This window comes from Sprattus sprattus (genome assembly GCF_963457725.1).
Source record: "Sprattus sprattus genome assembly, chromosome: 17".
Lineage (NCBI taxonomy): Eukaryota > Metazoa > Chordata > Actinopteri > Clupeiformes > Clupeidae > Sprattus > Sprattus sprattus.
The window spans coordinates 10224080-10236757 of NC_137915.1; the positions used below are offsets into that span (position 1 = coordinate 10224080).

General features: G+C 39.3%; 1 protein-coding gene across 3 annotated transcripts in view; it reads right to left on the reverse strand.

The window, feature by feature from the left end:
* The window catches only part of rbm33a (RNA binding motif protein 33a), a 46239-nt gene extending 35704 nt beyond the window's left edge, over positions 1 to 10535 (reverse strand). For all 3 annotated transcript variants that reach the window (XM_080854886.1, XM_080854887.1, XM_080854885.1), the window contains exons 1-2: positions 10376 to 10535; positions 9260 to 9338 (exon numbers count right to left, since the gene is read on the reverse strand). In XM_080854886.1, the coding sequence (XP_080711012.1) occupies positions 9260 to 9338; positions 10376 to 10394 (98 nt within the window). In that variant the 5' untranslated portion in view covers positions 10395 to 10535. The remainder of the gene's footprint in view (positions 1 to 9259; positions 9339 to 10375) is intronic.
* Between the last annotated feature and the right edge of the window lie 2143 nt (positions 10536 to 12678).

Here is a 12678-nt window from a genome sequence, read left to right on the forward strand (position 1 = left end):
CTTTTTTAACAAAACACGTTTGCAGCATCGACTGCCAACTGTATATAGCGGTAAATCACAATAGATGTAAATCATACATGTCTAACCCCAGGACAGATGACACTTATTATAGCAAAGGTGAGGATTATTTCCCCTCTAAAACCAGCAAGTTGACTAGCTTACAGGCTATTGGTTTGCCTTGCAAACACCAACAGCAGCACAGCTGGTACTGCTACAGGTTTGGCGAGTTTGCAACTTGAAAGAACAGCAGAGTTCAAGAGTTTTAAGCCTACTAACAGTGAAGCTGAGGACAGGTTAGTCATAGAGACATTAAGATTTGTTAGAGCATCTATGACCATTTGATTCTAAAGCTTAGACTGGTCTGTTAAATTTAATATTATTGCTTATAGATATTACTGCTTTAACTGATGTTAAAAAAACGCTGCTTCTTAAACTGACTTTTGATAGTTTGTTTTTTTCTTTCCATTTTAAGTTAAATTGCAGTTAATGTGTCAGTATCTCAATCTTTGCACTGTGGTGGTGGTGGCCTATTTTTTTTCACTGTCAAAGGGGGGCCTACCATGAAAATCTTGTGAAGCACTAATTTACAGCATCTTGTGCAACATCAAATGTTGTTTTTTATGATGTTGGTGGTGCTGGTGATCATTTTGTCACAAAAAAATGCAAAGATTGCAGGCATGGAGCTGAACATCCAATCTAAGTGTCGACGTGGAAGCTATGATTAAAGCTGTTGCAGCTGCAAGACCTCACCAGCGGCAGACAGGCAAACAGATTTCAGGATTCAGACCATTAAATCCGACATACATATCTTGATAACTGAACCCAAAACAGTCAGAACAAACAAGCAACAGCTTGAAATAGGAGGAAAGAGAGTTATCTTGACGATTCTAAAAGTGCCATGCACACAGCAAGTGAAACGAAATCAAAGTGTATTTGTATGTAGCAAATATTATGCAATATGGGGGGGGGGGGGGTCTCAAAAGTCTTATGTCTCAAAGGAGAAGCGAGAAATGCCACTTTTGAGATATAAATAAATGCTTAGAGGTAACACAGCAATATTCCTAGAGCAGAGTCAAGTACCAGGAGAAGTGACTGACCATTTCACTTTTAACTTATTTACACTATCATAACTGATTACCTAAAAATACAATCTTCATTCAGGAGATGTGGAACTCACAAATGACCCAAAAGCTAAAATCTTTTTTACAAAATGACATAGTTTGAAGAGGTAATGAATATAGACCAAGACTGAATACTGTTTGACATCAGTATTAGGCTATAACAACCGACTGTACAAATGGTTGAACCGTCACCCCAGGTTGCAATAATAATTTTTTCTTGTCATGAATTGCAAATTATGTTATTTTAAACACGACAGCATTGCACAATATATTCCCATATTGAATTTTTGTAAATATTTACTGCCCTGAAAAATGCGTAGTGGCATAATATCTAGAGCCTGACCAATACATCAGATAGCCAATATTAATTAGCCATAAGCTAATTAAGCTAACTGCAATTCTAACGGTATCTGCGTTTATAACAGCCGCTAAATAGAAAAAAATGTAAATAAAGGAATGTCGAAGATTGATCTTTCAACTAAATTACGAGTGTTGTCGTTGCATAGTTTGTCCACCAGAGTGAGCACTGCACAGTCTGATCTGTGTCTTCGTAGTAGAATTACTATACGTGAATTGCTATATTCAGAATATGTCACACTGACAGCAGGCGTTTGAAATAGGAACTGCAGTCCAAATACAAAATAATGAAGAGAGATGCTCCCCTCGGGCCTTCCTCCCCAGACCCAATGCTCACACGGGTTGCCAGGTTGAGGACATTAAATCTACCCGAACAAGCACAAGATAAGTGCAACATCACACTTTAACTATGGCAAGCGACGACGAGTCTTACATTGTAAACATCTGCCAATGTTAGCTAGATGTATGGATGGCTATGTATGGCAGCCAAAGGTAAGCCTAAAAATGATCACTGAAAACAAAAGCCCACTTCTCCGGAAATGCACCCTCTGGATTTGGTTTCAATATCTTATTGATCAATTAAACAGATAACAGATCAATTATTTCACATTTATTTCGGAGTAGTAGCCTTCTGGTGTTACTTGCTGCATCCCGATGCATATCCCTCATAGCTAAAAAGAATGCCATAATCAACCTGTGTACACATAAAATTGTACATCGCTCACAATCGAAATTTCACCTCATCCATCGATTCAGTCACAACATAAAATAAACTCTTCGAAAACGGGTATATGGTTTCTATAAGATAGGATAGAAAAATAGCAAGTAGCTAGGGATGGGCATGAGTAAGGTCATCGTATTCATAAACGGAGTCAATTTAGAGTCAAATGTGGTTTCTATCATAGGCTGGTTGTTGCCGTGGTAGTAAACAGTCATGGCCCATCCACTCCACGTGTAGCGGGTCTCAAGCACTTTGACCATACACTTTCATACTGCATTTCCTATGACTGGGTATGGTTGCATATCCGCAGCAACAAATACTTTATAGCATTATTACTTTATTATAACTTTAGCATGGTCCAAAACTGCAGTGAGCGGCTGCCTGAACGAAGGACCTGTCTTCCAGTCTGTTTTTGTTTGACCAACTAGCATGCTAAAGCTGATAGACAGCAACTTAATAATACACTTGAGGGCTGGAATGAAAGCAGTAAAGGACAACCTTTTCCTCGCTCTTTGCCACCCATCTTCCCCTTGCACTGCCTCAATACTATAGGTGCAGCCACAGGCTCCTCCGCCTGCCCCTGAACATGATTGACAACCGTCAAACACCTTGCCAAGGGAAGACACAGAATTCAGGCAGCAGGGAGCTTTCACTATCCCCACTCCTAAAGAACAAGAGCCAGGCAGAGTTTCTGACACTGGACGAGTTATGATGACCTGCATTATCTACCAAGGACACTACAGTCACCAGCAGTGTCACCAAAGTCTCCCCTCTCATCCTCAACCCTCTCTCTTCCCCCGCATCCCCATCCCCACATAGGGATTTCTCAGAGGAGACTGAGGAACTGGTGTGTGCTGGGACTTAATTCTCACTCTCTGTCAGCCAGCCCACAGGTCCTTCCAAAAAAGATTTCTCCCCAAAAAGGCCCCCCGTCCCTGTCCACCCTCCCCTACTGGAGAGATCTCTAAGGCCACTTCAACACCGTCAGCAGCAGCCTTGTCCTTCAGCAAAAAGCACAGAAAGCTCACTGAGCTCTACTGACAGCAGCGGAGGTGTATAGAATATTTGGCCTCATGCAGCAGCATTCTATTAAATTGCTCTTTTTTATTTTATAAATCTTCTGTTAAGAGAAGAAATAGTCGACTCCAGATGCACCAAATGTTCTTAACCATCCAAATCTGCTCTTACCCTGGTGTGCTGAATGATGAATCCTACTTGATCATAAATTGCCCGATTGTTTATTTTATTAGCATAGGTAACATCCCCTAAACACTATATAAGGGCAGATGTTATGCTGTGTGCAGATACTGTGGCACATACGCAAAGTATGGGAGCAGTATGTTCAGAACGCACACAATATCATCCAAGGTCTATTAGAGGCTTTATCGATGGACCAATAGTATTCCTTTTGCCCACAAATGTAATAATCCTACCATTATAATTATTCTAGAACATATAATAACCTTAATGTCATTATCTGAACTTCATGCATTCATTTATGTTGCTAAATATCATGTTTCCTTGCATTGGACAAACAATTTGTAGAGTGTTTTTTTTTTTGTAAAAGTGCTCTTGACTCATACATTTTCTCTTACCTAAAAGAATAGCAAAAATAAGAAGGAATTGGTGAATTCCAGAAATCAATGGGAACAAACTAAAATATGAACAAATTGTGGCTTTAAACAAAAATAAGATAGTCGTTTGTGATGTGTTCAGGGGCACTGCTACCGTAGAGATGGTACTGACAGTTGTTCTGAGGACAACCTAGTATTCCTTCAATGGGCCTCATTCTCGAACATTTTCTGAAGTTTTTCCGAAATGTTTTCTTAAGGACTTCGGAGGACCAACATAAAAGATCTTCGCCTGATTCATGAACGCCTGAAAATGTGTTCTAACACAGCCGAAGTGTTCTCAGCTGTGCCTCCCCCCACCTTATAAGGGCACGCAACCAGAGTGACTAGTGCAGTCAGAATCGACCGAATCCACGCGAAAGCAACTGGAGGGCGAGTCATGTCAAAGCGGAAAGCGAGCACCGGTCAAGTAAACGCAGATCTAACGTCACCGGTGCAGAGGTGGAGGTACTGTTGCAGGATGTAGATGTGTCTAATCTATTCAACTATATCAACGTTGAGTTTAGTGCTTCTTTATTTATTCACTTACATTTGCAGTGTTCGTGTAGTGCTTTCATTTATTTTAGGACATCACGATGCCTCGTAGAATAATGACTATAAATGTGAAACGTATTGTTAATGATACAAATATTCTCTTATTTATTATTATTATAATTATTTAAATCCGAGGATGTCTGTAGAGTTGATTTGAACAATTTCTCACAAATTCAGCCCTGAGCCCCATGGGGCATCTGCAGTTTTTTGAGGAATTGCAATTTAAGAAAACTCTGGGCGATTTATGACTTATTTCGCGTTTTGAAATTCTTCTGAAGATCAGAACGAATCCCAGATCTTTCATGAATGCCATAAAGCAATGGAAGTGAAGTTTAGAAGAAAATCCTTCTTAACTGAATTCGAGAATGAGGCCCAATGTTCTTTATTCCTGTGTTTATTAGATATACAAATTATTGAGTGCATTCAGCTTATGGGGTAAACTAGTCCAATCGGTTACCTGTATCACATCAATTGCAGACTGCCCCAAGGGCTCCTCTTATCTCTACAAAGCTAGCTTTAGTTAATATAAGATCTGTAGCCATTGATTCACCAGGTAGAACTTTAGTTGCGTACACATTAACTCTGCCAGGTAAAGTGTGAATGGGTCTCTCTCTCCCTCTTTCAGATACGAATTCTATTAATGTATCAGGTAAAAACAACATGGGATAGATGATTTCTTTTCCGTTCACACTCAAATTTTCCAAAATGGTGTTCCCACCTAACTGTATTTAACAGGATGCTACGTGGCGCTCACAGGGAAAGAATGGTAATGATATTTTAACATCCTACAATTTTGATTTTCTATTTCTACTGAGACCTGGTTAACAAAAGGCGGCAGCACTACTATTCTCAACCAGACAAATTTTGTTTTTATAAATACGTGGCCAACTGGCAAGAAAAGAGGAAAAGTAGCCGCTTTATCTGAAGATGCAGTTCAGTACACATTTCTTTTGAATACCTCAGTTTCATATTGAAGGCTGCTCCCAAAATGAGGTGCTTTTGGTCTCTCGCAGCATGTGAAAGAGCCAATGCAGACTCGAGGCCCCACTTTGGATCTTGTTATTTCAAAAGGTCTTGACATTGCTTCGGTTATGATGAAGGACTTTGCTTTTTGGATCATTTCTGTGTCTTCTGTGACTTAGATCAATCCCGAGGTAGAAAATAAGATTCAAATAAGCATGGGTTTCTGTTAAGAAAAACTACATAAACAAGGGTACTCAGTTTATGGAGGCCACAGCTATGTCACCAACCTTGAGTGCGGAGACAGTTGATGGATACATTTAATTTGAAAATTTAAAACGTCTTGGATGTTGTTGCACCAGTAAGTCAAGAAAACCACCATGGAGAAACACTATGATGGCAAAAGCCCTAAAAAGAAAATGCAGGGAGGCTGAACACAAACTGAGAAAAATTAAACTTTAAATCCACAATGACTCCACCATGACTATAAACAAAGCCTCTGTAGCTTTAACTATGAGTTATCCGGGATAGACAGCTACATTTCTCCAAGATGATTAACAGGAACATAAACCCACACTCTTTATGTCATGGTTGACAAGCTTTCAAATCCCCCAAAACAGATAGCCGCAGAACTCCTTTCCAGAGAAATGTAGCCAAATTAATTTGATTGCCTGACAGCAGACAGTCATCTACTATCACACGGACCATCAACACCAAACAGTCAAACAATGAAACTATGCCAATCTCTATGAGGGACTAGACACAATTCAACACAACTGACCAAAAAAACTCTAGAGGAAACGATTCAGCATTTTAAATCCTCGCCATGCTGTCATGGCATTTTAACAACTATTTTGAACTCTGTAAAAACGGATTTGCAGCTTACTGTAGCGCACTGCTATCAGACACAATCCCATAGTCACAAAAACAGCTGCAATTAAGTCACACAGAACAAACCAAGAACTCTGGATCTGTGTTCAACAGCAATAATAATGTCTTGCTTTTATAGCTAAGATCATTGAGAAAGTTCTTGTCAATCATCTCAGCAATTATTTTTACTCAAGCAGTCATTTTGATAAATTTCAATCAGGCTCTGACCTCATCACAGTACTGAAATGGCTCATTCTTAAAAAAAACTGCTGAATACTGATTCAGGTACAATCTCAGGTGGGTTTTTACTAGATCTCAGTGCTACATTTGTCACTGTAGATCATAAAATTCTGCTGGACAGGTCGGAACATTGGGAAGAACTTTCTGGAGCAGTCGTAAATTGGTTCAGGTCCTATTTAGAAGGCCGGAGTTACTTTGCCACCAGTGGCTATGACATGAGGAGTCCCCCAGGGATCACGAGATCACAAGATCACATGGGGTTTCCTCCACTAAGAACCCCAACAGAAAAACATCCAAAAGAACAGAACACTCTCCTGTCCGTCCCTGACCAAGACGGACGGTTCACTGCTCCTGGGGTCCTGGAGGAAGGACAGCCCGGGGTGGGAAAATGCAGAGCGTAAATTCACAGCGACCTCAGGCTTGCGTGTGCGTGTGTCCTGTGTCACCTCCATATATCCATGTGTGTGTTGCAGTGTGTCGCTTGGGCGAAAAGCATCTGTCAATTATTATTATTATAATTATTATATTATCAGTTCTTGGTCCTCATATGCTCAGTCTCTATATGCTGCCTTTAGGGCCAATTCAACAGAAAAACAACACTGATTACCATAGCTATGCAGATGATACACAGCTATATCGGGCTCTCTCACCAGATGACTACGGATTGATAATTGTGGACGACAACAGTGAAGTCAACACAGTGCTGTAACCTTTTATGGGCAAACTTGAGGTGCACTTGACTCGCTGCAGTCTTCTCCTAAAGGTAAGTATCCCTGACAAGAAGAAATAGCATCTGAACCACTGGAGGGCAGGCAGCAAAAAGAGTAGTGACATTGTTAGTAAACAACATTAACTTCTTGTCTTTTCCAATGGTTGCATTAATATCCCTGCACAGGTTCTATGCCATCAGGGAATCCCTATGCTCCTGCAATGATGGATGCCTGTAGAGAGCATGTGCCAAGTTACAAAAATTCGGGAGGTGTATGACCACCCAAAATGACAGCTAAGTGCAGTGCGCACCAGCGGAAATAACGTCACTTTTGGCACACACCACCATGGACAAGGACTGCAACAGCGAGCATAAGTCCCCCTTCACTGTGACAATGTTTAGAGCAAATAAATAAGGACAAAACAGAGATTATTGTGTTTTGCAACAAAGAGACGAGAATCTGCATTATCAAACTCCTCAACTCTCAGTTTCTAAAAAACAAAAACCAGGTCCAAAATCTTCGCATTCTAGTAAACTTAGACCTTACTTTTTACCAACCTTATCAAAGAAACCACCAAAACAACCTTCTATCATCTTAAAATATAGCCAGAAATCAACGGTTTGGTGTCCCAAAAAGACCAAGAGAAGTTCATCCATGCTTTTATTCCCCACAAGGTGGACTTCTGTAATGGTCTCTTAACTGGTCTTCCCAAAAAAAACATTGAACAGCCGAAGCTCATTCAAAATGCTGCTGCTCAAGTAGATGAAGCCTAAAAATCACTGAATGGTTTGGGCCTAAAATATATCTCTGATCCATGGACTCAGGTCAGCATGTAAAGCCAAGAGTCCAAACCAAATTTGGTGAAGATGCATTTAGCTGTTATGCTGCATGCAACTGGAACAAACTGCCAGAAGATCTTAAGAGGCGCCCAAAATGTAAAATAAAAATGTCTTTTCATGTGCTTATGCTTGAGCTCTAAACCCTGCACTCTATTCATACTACACTTTACACTAAACTTCATTATATTACTTAGCCTTTGAATTATGTACTGTGTACTTTCTTTTGTTAATAATAATTATATATATTTGTATTATCATCATTGTTTTATATTTATAATACATAGATACTTTAATGACTTGCACTCTTAAGTGCTTTGCCTTTATTTTTCATTTGGACGATCCTTTTGTTCATGTAAAGCATACCGAATTGTCTTTGTGTACGAAACTGTACTATATAAATAAACTTGCCTTTCCTTTGTCTATCGAACTATAACTTTATACATATTGAAACAATAACATTAAACACATTGTAGGTCTGCTACGTCATTTATTAGCTTGTAGCTTAATAACATTTTGACTATGAACTTTAATCCAGCATTTGTGTCAACTGTGGCTGCTGCTGATTGGCGGCTTGCTGGCATATCCATCCTCGTGGCATGTACTTCGTGCCAGTGGCATGTCCTTCCGGAAGTCACATGCAGATTAAGAATTTGACTCCTACTGCCAATAATTCAACTACAGTAGGCTTTGACAGGAGACCAATATTTGTTGTTTTCCATGGTCTGTGGTAATCTACCGAAACGTCATGTTTAAACATCATCGTAATCAAACCCATTATGTTAAACATATCAACACGGCATACATGCTAGCAACCTAGGAAAATTCGTTAGGGGCTCTCCTGTTTTCCCAAACCACGTTTTGCTGTTGTTGACCAAGACACGGAATTGCTTCAGCGCATTTAATCTTTGCATCGCTTCCCTTTTTTGACGGCTTAGTCAGTGCATTGGAAATTATTAGCCCACAGGGAGTTCCTGTAAATGAACGTGAGCATATTGGAACAAATAGGCTACATACCAATGAGGGCTGATCGAGATACTCCCTTACCTCTTCATTTCATACCAGTTACTTGTTTGTTTCAACAACAGTGTTAACACTAAGGAGGCTACTGCATGGTTAAAGATTACTTTCTTTGGTGGTTGAAAACTGTTTTCGTGCTTGTATAGAATTGTTTTTCCAACGAATGTATGTCATTCATTATTACTGTAGGTATTCCATGCTTAAGTTGGGTGTTTGTTTATAGTCAAAGCAGGTAAGCACCAGAGTGCTGCAGGCCTACCTGTCAAGATCATCATCCTCTCCTCTTCTCCTCCGTGATCTCTCTGCACCTGGCTTATCATATTCGCCGAAGTCATCGTCTAAAAGAAAGAGTACAATCCTGTCAAATAACTTTAACAACGGGTTTTCAAGTACCCCACATGATGCGGATAAACGAAGCAGACCAAAATCAAACTTTGGCAAGGAAATACCCCCACTTAATAACTTCTACAGATAGATACAGCATGACTGGAAAATGCGAAGATCTGCCAAATTCATCATGTCCTCTTTTACTTATGCTGTTATGTCCTCTTTTGGCGTTTGCTGGGTGACAAACGGTAACGTTAGGCTCCATACAACGCTGTATGTACGGCTGTTTACTAGCAAACTCAATCGTATGTTTTTTGACTACTTCGCTGGTTAGCCAGAAAATGATAAAACAATTGGACCGAGTCAATGGCAGACTGGTGTATATTGCAAACATTCTCAATTAACTGCTAAAATAGTAACCATGTTCAATCTCTCAGCTTTATAGAATATCCGCTTTTGAATTAATGGAATATAAGTTTAACATAAGAAGCTAGCTACTTCTCCACTAGGCCAACTTGGATGCATACGTTATGCAACAAAGGCTAATGTGCAGTTGGCTAACTAGCTAGCAACAGGGAAATTAAATGTTTTGCCTTCTGGCTAGACATACAAAGAGAATGACATTACTTGGCGAAATTTCATTATTAATATCAGAGCAGTGCACAACTGGGCAGGAAATAAACCATCGATGTCTATCGAGCAAATCACCGAATCCCTCCGCTAACATTAGCTAGCTAGACAAGTAGCCTGTGTCCATAATAGTGTGGCTCGCTAGTCAGACTCGCGCAGCTAAATTGCTTAGAACTTTCCATGTAAGCTACTTTGAACATCGAGTAAAGACACCGATGGAGAAAACGCCATGCATGTACCCCTTGTTGATATTGTTTAACGAAATAAACAAACGCATTAAATCTGGCAAATAATGTTTGTGTAGTAGGCCTAGCGCAGTATCAATCAACATTTTCAGCTAATACACCTAGCTAGCTGGCTAGCAAGCTACCCTAACGAGCCAGCGTGAAAGCTACTGCACCATTCATAAAGGTCGTACCTCCGGCATGTGCCGCCATAACACAAGAAGAATTCTTCACTGATAGAAACCGGATACAAATACAGGATGCATCTAAATTAAACGTAATGTTACAGTTATTCCCCAAGACGACTTGTTTTTATGAAAACCTGTTTACTCAAAGTACAGAAACATGGCGACAGTAGGTCGTCCAGGTGCATTATGGGAAACGTGGATGATCGCTGATGAGACTGCGCCAAAGTGCCTTGCTGCTTGCCAGATGTGCTGGTGCAAGCGTTGAGGCTGTAGCTGCGAAAAGGTTAGGCAGCGGAGGACTCCTAGCGAGGCGAAGAAGAGACAACGTAGACTATAGGCTTATCAAACATGAAATTGCAATACAGCACTAGAAGTGGTTGGTTCACTTCAGTTGTGTCACGTCATGGTCATTTTGGCATTGATATCCATCACATCACATGCACGACTGTGAAACAGGATAGTGTATATCTAGTAAGAATAAAATAGTTGTGATTTCAAAATATTTACTGCACTGTGGGCATTAAAGAAAATGTTTTTGTTGTTGTTGTTTTTTATTTGGAGGGTGTGGGGGTAGGAAGTGACGTTTTTTTTCTTCTAAATTGCTGAATATTTCTACTACCCAATGACAGTCGGTGACAGATGGATTCGAAGACCGGCTCAAAAAGGCCTAAAAGAAAATATTAATAATAATGGGAACTATTATATGTATGTATGTATGTCTATGTAATGTAATTTAGGTTTGAAAAGTTTTAATCCAGAAGCATCTTGGTATTTTTAATACCCTTTTAACTCTAATAACAACCCGGGTCTAAATGAGTTTGGTGGCAATTTATGCAAACAGATGGCATTTTATTAAAAGCAGCATGAACGTGCTCACGCCAAGCCAAAGAAAATCTCAGTAGAAGAGAGAAGGGAGAGGAAAAGTGGCAGAGGGGAGCGGGACATGTGCAGCCAAGTGAAACATCCAAATCAATAGAATCCTGGTGAGGAGGAGGCCATTTTGTGTCCGGAGAGGGTCAGTGTGTAAAGTAATGAGAGCAATAAGCAGAGTGTTTTAATTAGAAAAACTGGATAGGAAGAGGGGCTAAAGGAAAAATACAATTTTATATTCTCCTCCAAAAGTATCACGATGGGAGACTATGAAGTAAGTTCACTCTAGCCGACACGCCGTTGATCAGCAAGACAAATTGGGATTACTCAAAGGCTTTGGAAATAAATCACTGATGACCAACCCGTCTTCAGGCAATCATTTTCAGGAATGTGTTTTTCAAATACTGAGTAAAAATATGCCATTGTTGTTCCTTAAATTAAGAATACAAGGTGCATAAGCGGAAACATATTGCAGTTTAGTATTCAAGACAATGAATATAAAGTGGCAAGTACGCATACAAGCTTTTATGAGATGCTTTTAGTTTTTGATGAAATATGTCTTGACAATGTGTGCCTTCTCTTTTGGCCTTACATATGGAGGAGCTATCAATTTTGGGAGTGACAGAGTTATTTGCCTGCAAATATCAACCAGGTGTTGGTTTCAAAGCCTTTGCAAGGCCTTGGTAATGTCATGCTTTATGTTTTTAGGACATGTAAATTATAAAAAAAGAAACACCAAAAAGTGATAAAGTGGTGGTAGGCAAAGCAGAAGTTTTTGCCGAACAATTTGAAATGTCAAATAAGTAGTTTTAAAGGAATATTCAAACACAGAGAGGAAAGACTTTTAATCTTTGGTTACCTCCAAATCAGTCATTGCTTTAATAAAAACTACTCCAACTGTAGTCTTTTCATAAATGTGGTTATTTTAAACAATATTTTTCTTTCTAAATGACAATGAATGATTTAGATCATCTTTGTTGATTAAAAGAGTAAATGTTTGGTTAAAATAACACATCATTTAGAATGTATGTATCATAATGTACAGAATATTATCATTGTTTTTGGAATATCATCAAGATTACATTTTATTGTGATTATATTGGGGGGCTCTGATGAAACTATACCCTCATGTGTAAAAGGGAATTTTATTTTACCTCCTGTAAATGTAAACATTATTGTAAATGTCTTTTCAATAATGCAGAGAGTAAAACTGTAATTTTCCATTCTGCTAAACCTCTTGATTATATCCACATCAGCTCTTCCTAACAATCTGTTTGGAATGCTGAAAGATGAAGGTACATTGGAAATACCATTCAACACTTCTTGCTAAGCAAACACATATGCACATTTGAACAAATAAGCTACTCATAAAACAGTCATTTAAGAATGTCTTTTTTTCTCAGATTGTAATGGCTTTTTAGGATTACTTTGCATGTATG